Source organism: Xiphias gladius, chromosome 4 (genome assembly GCF_016859285.1).
Source record: "Xiphias gladius isolate SHS-SW01 ecotype Sanya breed wild chromosome 4, ASM1685928v1, whole genome shotgun sequence".
In the NCBI taxonomy this organism is placed as follows: domain Eukaryota; kingdom Metazoa; phylum Chordata; class Actinopteri; order Istiophoriformes; family Xiphiidae; genus Xiphias; species Xiphias gladius.
Genome location: NC_053403.1, coordinates 2543909 through 2560827, shown reverse-complemented (window position 1 = coordinate 2560827; position 16919 = coordinate 2543909). Strand labels below are relative to the sequence as shown.

General features: G+C 41.7%; 1 protein-coding gene across 4 annotated transcripts in view; it reads right to left on the bottom strand.

Annotated features, from left to right (window-relative positions):
- The window catches only part of cfap61 (cilia and flagella associated protein 61), a 54206-nt gene that overhangs the window by 25743 nt on the left and 11544 nt on the right, over window positions 1-16919 (bottom strand). For all 4 annotated transcript variants that reach the window (XM_040125837.1, XM_040125839.1, XM_040125838.1 and 1 more), the window contains 6 exons: window positions 16069-16197; window positions 12251-12378; window positions 7195-7287; window positions 6579-6747; window positions 5447-5624; window positions 1031-1323 (listed from right to left, as the gene is read on the bottom strand). In XM_040125837.1, the coding sequence (XP_039981771.1) occupies window positions 1031-1323; window positions 5447-5624; window positions 6579-6747; window positions 7195-7287; window positions 12251-12378; window positions 16069-16197 (990 nt within the window). The remainder of the gene's footprint in view (window positions 1-1030; window positions 1324-5446; window positions 5625-6578; window positions 6748-7194; window positions 7288-12250; window positions 12379-16068; window positions 16198-16919) is intronic.

Here is a 16919-nt window from a genome sequence, read left to right as displayed (position 1 = left end):
TGCTCACACTCACACCCACGGGCCATTTAGAGTCACCAATTACAGTTGGTGACTCTAAATGGGCTTCATCCCACGGTCTTTGGACTGTGGGATGAAGCCAGAATATCCAGAGGAAACCCACGCAAGCAAAGAGAGGACCTGCAAACTCCCCACAGCCAAACACAACCCCCTGGCTGAACCGGGTTCGAACCCAGAACCTTCATGCTGTTTGAGGACTGTAGTTTAACTTTAGTTGAGAAGTACAAGAGTTGCTCATAATGGGACCGCTTGATACAGTCCATAACTCCAAAACAGGTAAGCGAACACTGAGGTGAGACTGTTTTGTCAACTGGATTGCTGATGTTTGTTTTAAAAAACCGGAAGAAAGATGAAAACCAACAGCACACCTTCAAAAAAGATAGTATGCTCTTTGAGCAAAATGAAACTCTGATTAGAAGAGTGAAGCTGGAAAAAAGTTGCAAAGTATTAGCAAAGTTAAACATAGCTTGTGGGATTTTCATGTAAACAGCACAGTTATGTTTAAATTCAGTGTTTCTCTCCAAAACACATCTTGTGCTTCTTTAAGACCTAACAAATGTGTCGAAAACTTTTGCTTTCTCAAAATGTTTTTTTGCAAAGTCAAATCTTTGAAGACTTTGGAACCTGCATTGTCTCACAGTACGTACACTTACACAGAGAATACAGTATAGGGACAACAGGTTCTCATCTACAGTGTGTTTCTATTTTAGAGTAAAACGAAAAAACAAACAAACAAACTGGCTGAAACAATGAAAATGGGAAACACACCAAAATCATTTTGTGCTTGACAAACGCAGTCCAGGAGGGAAATTAACATCCAACACACAGCCACAAGCTGGTGAATTCAGCTTGTCGAGCTTTCCAGCTCTACCAGACACCTTGGCTGGTAACCCAACAATTGTTTGGAGAACATTTTCTTTTGTAAAAACTAATAACTGGTTGGGTAAGCAGCAAAATCCTCCAGTGGATTTTGAAAGTCACCAGAAACTCTGGCTGGTGTAAGACAACTTACACCACACTGCAGATGGAGAGGCTCTGTGTTGGTGGTGAACGTCACCGATGTGAGAGGTTCGGGGTGTTCGCCATTGTTCATCTGGGCCAGCAAGCAGTCATGGTGGACCTGGACATTGGCCTTCTCCAAGGTCGTCACCACGGCTTTCCCCACAGCGGGGTCACTGAAGCAGGAGGCAACGGGCTCAGGAGGTGGGATGACTAGATGGATACGAGATCCATGGACACCAAGGCTGAGCAAAGTCTCCACTGTGGTGTAGACGTCAATGCTGTTTCCGTACACAATGGCATTATCTGGAGAACCATAAGAAAGAAGCACAGTTAGCAAAGTGTTTTCAATATTGTTCCTAAATAACGGCGCTCCCAAAGAATCCGAACAGCAACGAAGAATAATCTGAGAGCAGTAATTCCCTTTTAAAAAAGACATACATCGGTAGGATTCCTCCTTTGGGGACCATGGCAATTCATCCAATAGATATTGAGACATTTCAGTCTGGACCAAAGTAGTGGACTGACAGACTGACAGTGCCGCCCCTAGAACCACGTCACTAGCGTAGCTAAAAATCACTATTAAGAGAATAGTTCTACAACTTACAGATGATCACCACCCGATATCTAATTAAAAGTGTTACTCATACTTTTTTAAATGGCACAACTGAAACAGGAGCAGCTGCTATTTCTGTTCATGAATGACAGATGTGAAACACCATGATTAGGTTTTACACTCTCTTACACACTAAAAAAAGTTTCAGTGCTCTTGTGGTTACTTGTGATTGTAGAGACAACAGATGTTTATTGCAGAAAATTATTATAACGAATGAGAGTATGTGCTCCTCATCTTTCAATGGATATATTCAATTTTAAAAGCGCAATGCCTGAAGCATCAGGGCCATCTTTCCAAAGGTCTGTGAAACAAACTGAGATTTAATACGTGCATGAATTCATGATGTTTTTCTGGTGGTACTGGAATTCCTATAATGTTGGTCATAAAACAGATCATTTATCCCTTAATTCATGTTGTCCTGTGTAAATACATAACAAAAAGAAGCAGAAAAACCTGAATTTTTGACAAACACATTCTGGTAAAACCTGTAATTGTAATGTATCTGATCAAGAAAAAAAAAAAAAAAAAAATCGCATCCTCGTTATTCCTAACCTCACAATGATGACTGCATGAATGATGGGCATGACAGAGCCTGTCACAACGTAAAGGAAACGTTTGATGGTTTGGGAAGTAGACCATTTCAAATTTCCTCCTGCTACCACCAGTGGCTAATTACTTTAGCATAGCACTGAGACCGAAAACAGGGAAAAACAGCAGGCCTGTTGAGCTTTTTTTAGCTAGCTCGGTATTTAACACATTGTATCTTATGTAATCTGTACAAAACCTGAAGTTTAACAGTCAATTTGTCATTTTACGAGGGTTTATGTGTACAACTGAAGTCTTGGTTTTGTGGTGTGGAACTCTACGTCTCTTCTGAGATAGACAAGGGTCTGTTCCACCTTGTTTTATAAAACACTGTATTAGCATGGAAGCACTGACAAGCCACAGACCTTTTCAGGTTGTCCTGAAATAATTCAGTTCAGTAGCAAAGGAAAAAATAAAGTAGCTAAATATATTACTGTACGTTTTCTGAGGCCACATCTTCAGGTCATCCTCTTGTCTGTCTGTCGTTGAAGGCAGAGATATGATTACAATGTCCAATGTGAAGCGTCACAAATTGCATTCCCACATCATTTACTTCCTTAAAATCTCTAATTGAAAGAAAATGGAAGAAAATAGAAGATACCTGTTGCAAACCTTTAACACTTGCACTGAACGGAATATCAGGAAATCAGGCCCATAATTCACAGAGGGTATGATGGGGTTAGGATTAAGATAGATAAACACAGGGTTTCCTCTAGAAAACACTATGTCGGAGACTATTGGGAAGTATATTGTAGTTGTTGATTGCTACCAAAATGAAGTACGGATCAGGACATCCCGGGATCTGGCTTCGGCTGCATGAAGCCTGATCCATTTCTGATCTTCTCTTTATTTGCACTGTACAAAATAATAAAGAAAACCATCAAAGCAAGGCTTTGATACAGGATATATTTTCTTACCTCGGAGACATTTAGTGGTCAAATATCTAACAGTACCTAAACTGCTTCACTGATTTTAATGCAGACTTACCGCAGGTTATGTTTGAATTGTAGCCAGCCTTAAACTTACACTAAAATATGACCGTGATTACTTGCATCCACTAAATATTAACGGACTCAGGATGAAGGGGGAAAAAGCGTGATCAGAATGTGCCGTAAATTAAGTGTTGTTCAAATTTTACTAGAGCTACTTACTAGTAATTTACGTGCATTGATGGGGAGTATGACATTTTAGCCTTTCAGAAAGACTGATGAAAAAAACCTAACAAAAATACCTTATGGAATGGAAGCTAATGGATCCAAACCTAGCTGTGAAGCACAGTGGGACTTTGGTTTCCTAGAACAAAGATGGATTGATTGGTGATTGTGAGGTTGTTATATAGGGTAGTGCTTCGCAAAATGGGTTGTGCAGCAATCTGGGGTGCCTTAAGAAAGAGGACAGGGTGCTGTAACATTTCTCCATTTCCTTTTCTTTTTTTTTTTACTGTATATTTTAATAAGGTTTCAACACACGAGGGAACGATGTGACATTTACAATCACTACGGTGTATTTTAATATTATGTGTTTAACAAAAAAAGGAAGAAATAAACCTTAAACATCAAAATAACCATATAAAAATATTGGTGGCTGCCAGGGAAAATGCAGCTACATCTCTAACCAGGCTCAGCACAGTCTGGGAGAACCAAAAGAGCCAGCCAAAAGAACTAAAACCACGCTAAAATTGGAGTGAAGTTAAGTCTGATGTTATGTCAGTAGTAGAGTAGAGTAGAGTAGAGGTTAGTGATTAACACAGCTTTTAACATCTGCTGTTCACTGACTCTGTCCATGGTGCTGAACAAGAGGATGGTGCTGCTGCTGCTGCTGCTGAACCACCAACGGCAACAGGACACAGAGCTTCTCCACTGTGGTCAATAAATCCATATTCCACTGCTCACTTCTTCTCTTAACTTCTTTCATTACTAATAGAGTGACCCAAGGAAACAGGCTTTTGTAGTGTCCACACAAAAAGAAGGAAAGTCAAGGCACAGTGCTTTGAGGTTAACATGTTAAAACAGCTTTAACAGGTTCCTGAGGAAGACAGTTTTTTATCAAATCTATTTTTATTTCCATTTGCTATCACTGTTATTTTTTACTGTTACATTAAAAGACAATTCTGGTGATATTCTGTATTTTTCATGTTGGTCAGAAAATCCACTGACAAGTAAATAGTACTGTGTGTGTATCAAAGGACATGAAGACAACTGCCGAAAAACTACATTTTCTATATTTTTCTTCCTGTCAACAAATTCCATGAAATGACGTATGTTATCCCTCTGAGCCATAGCGCTCCAACGTTTCCAATAACTATTTAAAAAAAAAATCAGTGAGTCACACTGGTGCACTGGGTGACATGTTCCTTCATCACTATGAACAACCCCGTAGTTTGTTTTGACTCAGTCCAACAAACACTGTCCTGCTCCCCCAAATACTCACTAGAGCACCAAATCTGGATTAATCCGCCGCTGAACATAGTCCCCAACAAATGCACTGTTTCTTCCTGTTTGTTTGATAAAAACTACACTGAGCAGCTTTTTATTGAGACATTAAAAAATATATGAAACATTATATTTGTGTGCCATTTTTAAAAATGTACATCAACACTAGAAAATAATGGATCTGAGGGCCACAAACAGAGTAAGGAAGTCAGAAAGTGCTGAGAGACACATTGTTGGTCTTTGTCTTTTCATGGGATTTGTTGTCTATAAGAAAAATATGCTTGAAAGCTTCTGCTGAGACAGAGCAGAAATAAACGCACTCTGCTTTAGTCTAATGCTAAAATTTACATACACTCTCTATTTCCTTTTGTTGATATTATTAAAATATGGAAATAAACATGATATCTGCTGGAGTCTGCCTTTTCAATTTGCATTTATTAATGGTGTTCCTTTATGACTGGGATCAACTAATTAGTATGTATAAAAGCCTCACTCTAGATCACTGCACAATTCCTTCAGAGAGCAGATTAATTTTGCTTAATGACACTGTGTATTTTTTCCTGCTCTGAAAAGCCTGCCTCTTAGAAAGTGATATGATAATGGAAAATGGATGGAAGAGGCCAACCTGATTCACAGAGATGAAAGATTTCTCTGCAGCTAATTAGCTGCTAATTATACCGGGGCACTTCAGCACTGACTGGCTGAGTAATGACATACTACAACAGATTAATTTCAGGCTGTGTGTGTGTGTGTGTGTGTGTGCGCGTGTGTGTGAGTGAGGGAGGTGCTCACTTACCCTGCAGCTCCACAAAGTTGGCACACAGCCAGCGGCGAGCAGCCATGCAGTCACTGAGGTCATTGAGGGTGAAGAGGTTGGAGGGAACGGGCTCGGTGTATCTGCGGTGAGCGGACTGAGTCTGCAGCTGGCTGTTTGAGACCGGCTGGCTCAGATCCACGCCGGTGGGACAGGGCACCTAAAGCATCACGTGACACAAGTAAACAGAAAGACAGACAACAAAGTCGCTCACAGTAACTTAAAAACAGTTAAAACTGTTCCGGGTCTTGGCAAAAATTATGAATCATAGACTATGAAGATTGTGAAAGGGCAGATGAATGGGACAATTAATATTTCTACCGGTTACAGTATTTTTGCTTGTAGAATGGTCGCTTTGGCTGAAAAAGGCAATATCGGCTAAGGTCTAAAAAGTATTTATTGGCAAGAAACCAATATTTGCACACGAATGCAAACACGTTGTGAACATTTCTCTTCACCCTGAGCTCTTTGCCAATTCCTGCGCACTTTCACAGAAGGTGACGGCAGCTACACGTTGGATGTACAGTCAAACGCAGAACACGGAGGAATAAGGACTGTGCACCAGAGATAATGCGTGGGCCAGTGCACCCTTCGCTCAAGTCTACCCCTGCGAGTCCGTCTGCCTTTTGACCAGCGACACAATGACGACCTGGCTGTTAACGGTGACACGGTTAAGCGACGAACAATGACTGAGCCAGTTTTCAAAACAGCAGCTGACAGAGGGACTGAAACAGGCCCGACACTTTCGACGAGCTCTTGGTCGCTGAGAGCAGCTGTTGTTTTCGCTGTTGGTTGATACTGTCATAATAATGCAAAGAAAGAGGCGTTCACTTTGTGCTACACATCCAGTGCGTTTGGAGTCAATTTAACTTGAATATTTGAATATTGGGAGGCGCAAATTTGCTCTTCTAGTTTTTGGAGGGCTCCGATGACGTACATCGTTTACTGAGTGGGACACATTTCCATATTTCAACTATTGGGGGACACTTCATAATCACGTGTTTCTATTCAGCTAGGACTGTAGCACACAGATGACTGTAACATGAAATTTTGTGTTTTGATAAATGAATAAAAAGCACAGGCTTTGCGTACGCCGTATGCTACCTTTTCTCACCTGGTACTGCAGACCTGTAGAGAGGATGAGGTGGTCGTAGGGCACCTTCTGGCCACCGGACACCCGGACGTGTTGGGACTTCCTGTTGATGCCCACCACCTTCTCAGTCATCAAATTGATGCAGGAATGCAGAGGGAGCTGGGCCAAGTCTCTGCTGCTGTATGCATGACTGAAGGAAACCGAAAACACAGTAAGACTGAGAAATTTAGATTCTGCTTGAACAGGTTTTCTTCAAGCTAATCTTGGAAGTTGGGCAAAAAAAAAAAAAAAATATATATATATATTATATATGCACAGATTGTGTTCATGGTCATGGATGACCATTGCTTTCATTACAACCTGGGAATCATTATTTAAATCCCCGGGGCACTTATGAATTTGAAACAGTACCTGGCCAACTTCTTAAAACTCTGGAGCAAATTAATGTAGAGTAGTTGTGAACGATAACTTGAGTTATCATTCACAACTAACTAACTAACTACTACTACTACTACTTCCACACAGGTTAAATGTTTTTACAGCATTCTCATGGTACGCTGAGATACATCTGATATCAATGTTAGCTGCAGCACATGAATTTTCCATTTTCCTGTCTGACCCCGTTACACTCACAGACCTTGTGGACAGAAACCCGACGTCGTCGTGGTTATAGTCGCCAGGGAAACCATGTGTCGAGATAAGGGTCAGGTTGTTGAACCTCAGGTGAGGGCTGCGAGAGATCAAACGACACAGAGAAGCATGATTGCTTTTCACAGAATACGGTGAATACTTACAGGACGCAGGTTGAGAGGATTTTTTCTGGGGAAGGACAAGTTAAATTTCTGAAAATCTACTTTCTTCATCCAGACATGTCTAACAACATTTAGAAAGCTGACTAAGGTCAGCTGTGTCAAGAGGAAAATGAATAAATAAAAGTCTTAACTTTGCTTTATGTGCCAGGGCGGTCGGTATCGTGCATAAACTCTGATACAAATGCAGAGATTTTTGGCCCTTGCTTTCCTTAAATATTAGCTGTAGCTGCTGCTGCTAATATCATTAGTGCTGAAAATAAATAAAGGAATATGAGCTCAGATAAAAATCTTAAGAGGGGAGGACAGTAAGATCAAGGACTGGCGCTTAGACAAGAAAAAAAAAAAAAAATTTATTCCATTTGAATCAAAACCTGCGATTGACAAGTTAATGTCCCTGATGGTTAGATTTTTTTTCCCGTTCAGTTATCCTGTTAGCTTTGCACATCTTTATCCTTCTAGTTAGTTCAAGCAATCCGGTGACCTCATGTACATCCCATTCTGCCATTGCAACATAGATGACACACACACAGTGTGCTTCGGTGAGCTCAACCAATAAACCCTATACACATTTAGAGGCTAGAAAGTTGTAAGGAAGCACCTGAGGTTCACAGTATGTCTAAGAGTAGAGCCTTGACTATGTCAGAGACCACTTTCACTAGTTTTGGGGAAGTCTCACGTGTGTCATCTATTCCTTCAGAGAGTGTCATACCAGGAATTGGAGTAAGTTACCTGAGTAACCCCATAACTTTAAAAAAAAAAGAAGATCAAATTAGGGTTTAGTGTAAATTTACATTGGTCCTACATAATTATTTAGATGATCTAATTTTTGCTTTTCGATTATCCATGATTTTTTTCCACGTTAATCTACTTATTCTATCGGTTCGTTCGGTGGTTTGTTTGTTTGCCATCTGGACCCACATCCTTACTCTCTTTACATTGAGGACAACGATGGCAATGAGCCTTGACATTGGGAGATGTGTGTGATTCCATGTCTCCCTTCTTATATTGTCAACTAAACTAAAGTGTGCTGTTGAAGCTGTCGCTCTGATTAAAGCACAACATGATGTAGAGTTCCTCCTCCCCTGGTGCAGGAGAATCAAAAATCAGCTGCTTAAAAGAGGACTCCACTGATTTATCATTGCACTCCTATAATGTTTCGGACTCAAGATAGACAGTGAAAAAAAAAGGCTTAAAATCAATGCAGCAGAACCAGAGATATTGTGTTTTTTTTTCATTATATTTTATAAAACCTGAGGCCTACATCACCCACAATGTAACTCAACTGCCAGCAGTTCAGTTGGAGATTAGTGTGTGTTATGCCAGTAGTGGCTAATGCAGCCTGAAGATCCCAAAGTCCAGAGCGACATCTGGAATTCCCCCTTGGGATTAATAAAGAAATCGAGCTATCTTAAACATACAGTAAGAACAAAGTCTCAGATGTCGAATGTATGTTTTAAATCTTATCAGCCTACTGATGCATTTTTGTACTCAGAGCCTGAATAATCCTGAAATGCCTTCCCACCTCTTGTGTGTTTACTGTCCACGATAAAAAAAACCCATCTGTTGTGATGCAAATGGCCTCTTTTGTGGTGGCCTACAGGACAACTGATAACAGCAGCTCCTATGTTCGGTGAATAGCGGAGTGTGTACCTCGCAGTGTCCAGCCTTATCACACCGATGCCTCCGATCACCTCATGCACTGTTCTTATCTCAGCTTCCTGCTAAATTAACGCTCACCGGCACAGATCTGCAACACCAGACGACACAACGCTGGTGAACTGGATGCTGGAAGGACACACTCCGGTAATATGAGTGGACAATATGGGCATATGGGCCATGAGTGAGAGGACAGAAATTTGTCAACTAGCAGAGATTTGGTGAATTTCAAATCTCTGGTTGGATTAGACCGTTGTGGATAATTATTTTATTCACCGGATTAAACAAAAACAGACATTCCCATCTGGTTATTTTACCTTTATGGCTTCACAATTAAATAGCGAGAGGATTTACTGTGTGATATACAGTTAGGTACATAATTGTTTGCCTCTGAGGGACGATGCATAAAAATGGCTGTAATTCCTAAATGCCTAATCTATTTATGTGATACTTCTGTTAAACCGCTTGAATTAAAGATGAAAGTCCACTATTCCATCACATCTTGATTGTTTCCTTTCAAATCCATCGTGGTGGTGTGTAAAGGCAAAATTATGAAAATCTTGTCACTGTCCAAATACTTATGGATCTGAATGTATCTCAGTATCACAATATAGAATCACATATATCACGGTAGATGGTCCACATCATCCACCCTCTCTCTCAAGTAGAGTGTAAAACATGCATTTAAAATCCACTGATGTTGCACATTAGAGTTTTGGCTTTTTAATTTATTTATTAATAGTTTAGTTTATAAAACGTCAGAAAATTGTCACGTTTGAGAAGCTGGGACCAGCCACCTTTTAGCTTTTTTGGCTTGATAAATAACTTGAAAAATGATTGATTGATTATCAAAATTGTTGTTGATTTCTTTTTCTGTTGGTGAACTGAGGGATTCATTGACTAATTGCTTCCATAAAAGCTATATTACTTACTTGAATATCGATATATATGTCTGTAGATTTATGTTTAAGATTTATATTTTAAGTGTTTGATAGATTATATAAAAAACCGTTAGCCGTCATTCTTCAGCTCTGTGTCATCACTGGGGTTCGATCATTGATTTTGTCGTGAACATGCAAATAATAACAATGGCAACAAACGTCAGACAATGACAGCAGTCAAACTTTCCTTGTTAATCTGTGCCAGAAGGTGGATTTACGCTGCAGCACTGAGGCATTAAGGCCAATTATTGATGTCTGGATGTGACTGAATCAGCGGCTCTGGATTTGCTCTGTTATCAGCCGGTGACAGACGGCCGCGGTGACCCTGCAGCCTGACCGCGGCGAGCCGAGGGCCGAGCCGCCACAGAGCTCTTTATCTATCTGACCCCGTCCCAGTCAGTAATGGAGTTGGGGGTGGTGCTGGTGCTGCTGGGCTGGATTGAATGAGCGCGCGGAAAGCTGCGTTGGGGTGGAGGTGGCGGGGGGGATCGGACGTTTGGGCAGGGCTGATAAGGGGGGCCCCGGCAGGCCGAAACTGACCCATCATTCACCCTCTCAATGCGTCTCCGCCTCACCATTAGTTCAGCGGACACTAACCGTCTCATTAGTCAACTCATTAGTGACAGCAAACACAGATCGCTGCAGAAGATCCCTGATGGGGGGAAACAGTGGAGTGGCTAATTAAAGGGGGCCAGCGCTGGCCCTCCTGAATGCCAGGCTTCAGACAGCTGTGTTCACCCACTCTGGCACCGGTGCCGCGCCAGCTTCGGCAGCTCTGCGAGCTGTGAGATCTCACTCGCACAAAACAGCGACCCTGGTTGCCTGGCAGCTATCGCCGGGCTCTGAATCAGTAGCCCTGTGCTGCTTATTATTTGCTGGTGCAGTTAATCTCACAAAGCGAGGACGAAGGCAAACATGTAAGACGTCCAGCCTGGAGTCAAGTGACATTTCCAGAGATTGGATTCCCGGAATAAAAGACGATAAAGAAATGAAAGAGAAGCTTTAGTGTGGGACTGCTCTCCTTGGGTTCAGGCTTTCTGGGGACACTGTGGAGTATTTCTCTACGGCATCATAAGAATCAGTGATAAACATGATCATCTGAATGCTTTTCATTATGACAGCTGCCAGCTGTCTATTATACCTCCTGAATCGTCTCGGTGCTCTTTATGAGACTCTTTTGTGTTTTTAACCACATGCAGTGTGAAGCTACTCATCTGTGTTTACAGGCTCTTGGAGATAAAAGTGACTGTCCCTCTGTTACCTGCCTGTGTTATACATATACACAATTACTGACAGATTCAGAAACAGACAGTGTTTCCTCTGCCTGTGGCAATTTTTGATTTTGGTTTGGTGCCTGACCCTATTTTGGTTCTGTTGCAGGATGCAGCACAAAATTATTCCTGGCAGCGCCATTTACTGTGATACCTTATTGTCAACAAATCACATGAGAAGACCAACACCAACAACATGTTAGTCCACCTCTAAATAAGACTTCCCTACCGTGTCACTAGGCCCCAAGCCCATCGGTTCCTTCTGAAGACATACATCTGTAAAAACGGCTCACGAACGTACAGTATTTTCGGCTCACTAATTTTTTAAAACAGCTGGTCACTGTAGTTTTTAGCAAACATTACTAAAACAGGAGGAAATAGTGCATTTGTTCAGCAGTGCATTAATTCACATTTGGTACACTGGTGAGTATTTGGGGCAGCAGGAGGGTGTTTGGGGGATTGAGTCAAAATAATCATTGTCAATAATTGGACAACAATGGAACTCAGGAACAACAGCTAAATAAGATCAGGCTTACACACACAATACTTGTTAGTTGGATTAATTCATTGGTTGGTTTTGTCTTTTCATTGCATTTCTTGACAAGGAGAAAGACCGTATTATCAGCCTCGTCCTTTAATCAAATCACATCAAACTAAGTGAAAAACTTGGGACCAGGTAATTTCATCGCAGCACAGAAGCACCGGCTGTTTTCTGAGTAAATAGTGAAGCTGCCATGTGTGGTCTGCCGTGTGCACTGTCCTAGATGGGAACTTGGCGATGACAGGTTACATACACAATGCACAGATGGTGAGAGGTGTGTGTGTGAGGGGTTTAAAAGTGGCCCGACAGCAGCCCCAGGGCCCCCTAACAGGTTAATCCGGCCATGTTAAATCCAGCAGAGGAAACGTCGTGACATCGTCAGTCACTGCTGCTACTAATTCAGAACTACACAATCTACTGCACATCTGGGAATAAAAAGGACACTGGGCAACTCATTTTGAGTCAAACTCACCAGAAACAAAGCACCTCGAGGAAAGATAAACCTGTGTCTGACGCCCCCACCACCACAGTCCTGGCATTAATGGTGACCTTTGGCTCCATGGTTAACTTTCTGCTGATGAGGCTGAGAGCAAATGGTGCCTGAGAGAGAAAGAGAGGAGACAGTCAGTCAGATTCGCTGGTTTTACTTCAATCTGGAGGGCATTTCTCATTCCCAGAATGTCTAGTGCCACTTTCTGAAAATGAAATAATCATCAAGTGCATGTACCCGTAATTATTAGCCCACTAAAAGCATTGCATAATGTGTCCACTTTTTACCATTTGAATTTTATGAGGAATTTTATGAGGAATCAGCTTTCATCAAAGCACTTAATCTGCCTGCAGAAGAGACAGTCCAAGCTTTCAACCAAAAACCTTTAAAGCAAACAGAAAAATATGAGAACTGCAATAACTGCAGCTTCGCATGCTAATGAAATGGAAACACAGGGGTCAGACGTGAACTCACAGTTAACGAACACTTTTCCCACAACAATTACGAAAGAGTCCCACAGGAATTGCTAGAACACGGCGTTCTAATTTCCCAATTCCTCCACCGCCAAGCGTCTCTGGTCCTCACCCAGTGATCTGAGGCGGCTAATGGCTCCTTCATCATCTATAATTAGGCAGATAGGCCCCACAATGCACCTTGCCGGATCAAAACGGCATTGAGCGAAAAAGGGGAAACCCGAGGGTGGAATTAACCTTTATGTAATATTAAAATTATTTCCATGCACAAACATCTGTCACATGCAGAGAGATGTTCTGGCTCAGGGTTTGACTATGGCAGAAAAAATAAAGGAGCCTATGTTATTTAACAAATGCATGTGTGCACACATCACAAAAATAAGTTGCTCAGCTTTCATTTTGTTTTAATTGTAGCAATGAATCAAGGGCAGCTAATAGTGCCTACTCATACTTCTGAGCATTTCTCCCAGCTTTGAATTTAAAACTTTAAAATGTCTTTTTTCTTTTTCAGACTTTAAATTTCTTTTTTTAACTGTGTTCGGGTCAAATTGGAGATATTTTTGGAGCACAGAGTGTTTTATGTTCATTGCCTGGACATAAAACACTCCTGGTTGATTCATCAGGTCAAAAGAGAAACAGCTCCGTCAGAAAATATTGGGGGTTTCAAGCCTGTGAACACAAAAACTGAGAGAGGGAAGTCAAATACGACTCCCCAGGAGCATTTTGGTAGGAACCATCCAATCACAGAACTTGAAATTCTGCTTTGTCTGCTACGAAACTTTGTAGAAAATATTCAACAGTTTATTTGAAGATTCCGGGTAACATTTGTATTTTGTTCCCACATTCAAGGATAAAATGCTGTGAATTTGCTTCCTTTTTTTTTTTACTGTACAGGAGTAAGTAGAAAAGCTGGACTGGATCACTGCTAGTTACAGCAGTCAGACAGCAGCAGAGATGTGGAGATATTTCTAGGAAAATGTTGCTGGTCATTAAAATACTCTTATTAAAGTGATATTTACAAACAGATTAGATAAACATTTGTTTTCAATCTTTGTCTTATGCAGATGATGTATTTTGACATTTATGACACAGATGAGTATTACTTTATGTGTAAAAACCCTGTCTTTGTTGCATGTAAGCATATTAAATGCCTCCATGCATCCGTCTGAATACTGCAGGAATTAACCAGATGAGGTCATCAGAAGAACAAAGCTCCTGTCTCATCTGCATGAGCGGTGGAGCAGGTGCAGCAGCTCTTATCTCGCTGGAGATGCCTCACCTTTCCCACTCACAATGACCACAGCTCTGTTTAATATGATCCTGTACGGACAGAGAGGGAACAGGTGCTTTAAATTAGATTAATCTTCCCAAGGCCGACATCAGGAGGCAGAGACAAAGCTCGGAGGCGAGCTCTTATCTGCACGGTAGCCTGGAAATCATGACTGCTTTGTTACCGAGGCGAAGGGGGTGGACCGGGTTTGATGGAGTGAAATGAACATGTGAGTGTACACGGTGACACCTCGGGTCTAAAGAGCGCCGCAGCACATGTGGTAAATATTTGAAGTACAGGACATTTAAATAAATCACAGCCACGTTAAGATTGGGCCGGCTTGGAAGATTTACGACCAGAACACGTCTCACGGTACAGTTTAAACAAAAGAGGAAACCATCCCGAGCGGGGATTATCATTTTTCACATGGTGCTTTAACTCATGCCAGATAATTCAGTCTTTATTAAAGAGGAAGAAAAAGTTGCTCTTAAAGGGACACTATCTGCCGAAGTGACTAGGAATGGACATACTGAGAAAACATACCGATTTCCTAAGAGGACGTGTTGTCCAACCATATCTGAAGGTAAACCTGTTTACGGTTGCTCGCAGGCAGGGGGACAGCCTGCTGTGACAGAGAGGGATAAACACGGATGACACCGCGCACTGTTGGACAGTCTCTCCCCCGCAGGCATTCGCGGTGCTGCGCTCATCGGTGCATACAGGAAGTGACGGAAAGTGGCTGCGTGAGGTGAATCCTGCTCCCTTTCTCACCGCCACGTGCCTGGCCCTTCCGTTAGGTTGGAAAGGTGTCGGAGGACGGGGTTTCTCATTCGGTTTGACTTACACTTTCGGAGCTACACAATTTCAAAATTCTATAATCTTCCAAGAACTATGGGTTGTTGTTAAATATGAGTTTGAAGCAACAGATCTCCCAAATATTTTTAAATGTTGTTTTGTACATTTTCAGATCATGTTTATCTGTGTAGGAGACCTGTAGTTTCTCCTCATTTAGGAACTTAATGTAGTTATGTGCAAACAGTCATTGGCATTATCTCCAGACGTGAGGAACACTCACTTAAATAAACCACGATTCAAACCCGCATCAGGAAAAAACCTTCAGCCCCACCAAACCAGCTCATTTTCTCCTTTCTTCCCTCCCTTCCTTTTTAGTTTTTGGCCTTTTTCTTTCTGTGTTCACATTTCAACACTTGAACCAACACAAACTCCTTTCATCAATTACACCTCAACTAGCACGGGAAGTCCAGACACTTCATCTCCTTTCAGTGCTTTCAGGACCACTCAAATTCTTTTAAGTGTTTCGTTACTCACATCTAAATCTTTTCTAAAGCTCAAAAAAACCAAACAAACAAGATTTTAAAATGTGTCCTCTGCAGTTTTCAGTGGAAGTGAGCATTCTTACGTTTTCTTTAAAAAATGTTGCCTTTTCGACTTAAAAATACCTGTTGTGTAGCCAAACATTGTTCAAACCAACATAACTTTATTTTACATTCCAGTTGAGATCCAACAGTCTTCACAAATATCAATATGAAATTGAATTTTATAAAAAATATGTTTCTGAAATATGAGTTCATCAACATTAATATCTTCAGCCTTGTGTGAGGAACGATAGATGTCTTTCAAATAAAACTGAAAAAACAACATTTTCCACACAAAAGATTTTTCTTGTTTGCAGTGATTCAGGTTGCAGTTTGACAGTAAACTCACATGTATAATGTCTCTGTTAATGTGACACAAGCGTGAAAAGAGCTGCTCAGATGCAACCATAAAACTACTTGGAAAGGCCGTCTGTGGATACATTTTATGACAAATCCTAATCGATGACATTTCATGGTCATTCCATCATGCTGTGTTTTATATCCTGCTGGAGCTTCCCCTCCATACCTTTAAGTGAACCACTATCTGGGTCACTACAAGCTTTTCCCTTTTGAAACAGCTCCGTCTAGTGGTCACATTAACACCCTGCTGCCTTCCCCCTGACAGCTAATCTACATTCCCTGGCAGGCTGCTCCCTGTCAGCCAGCTGCCGCTGTGCCCACCTGGTCCTCGGTGATCCGCCTGGACGGGGCGTTGATGCCAAGCTCCTCCAGTGGGTAGATGATCTGGCGTCGTGGGCGGACGGGAACCGCGCAGTTGAGGACAAAATCCAGATGGTGGACGCAGGAATTCTGAGTGCAGAGGAAGAGGGCACAGTCTGTGAGCTCAGAGTGAGAAAATCCCCTCGGAGGTTAAACAGAATCAATGAGGGGGCTCGGGAGGCAACGTGATAATGAGCTCTGGTGAAAAGGTTAGATGATGCAAGGTTTACGCCACTGACGCCAGCTGAGTATGACCGGAAAACCTCACCCAAAGCTTCATCCACTGCCCGAGCAGAGCTAATTCTTGGGTTATCTTCGGCCGTTATTCTATTTGCAAATCATCATCTCCCAGTCTGGTGCTTGTTTGTGGAAAGTAATTAGCAGAGGAAGTGGAGGCCTCTACACGTTGAGGAAATGTCTTATTATGGTGTGGAGAGGTGGAGCTGGCAGCGCTGTCAGCACCTGCTGCCCCAACCCCGGGGACAGCAGTCTGCTGAGGGCCACACTCTGCAAAAAATTACCCGCTTAAAGCTACAACATTTTTGCAAGACAAAAATCCATCTGTCGGATCGATCTGGACCGCTTCAGAACACAGTTTCCTCTGCAATAGCTGAGCTGCTGCGGAGTTGAAATTCTCCTGTATCACAGGAAATCACTAACAAAAGGAGGAAGGAAAATGAACTGTTTTTTACAACTTGAATTTGATTTTCATTCAATTTTAATCAGACAGATTTTATTTTAGATTTTAATCAGCAGAACACTGATGCAGCAATTGTAATCATAATATAACTATATAGGGCTTCAGAAACCAT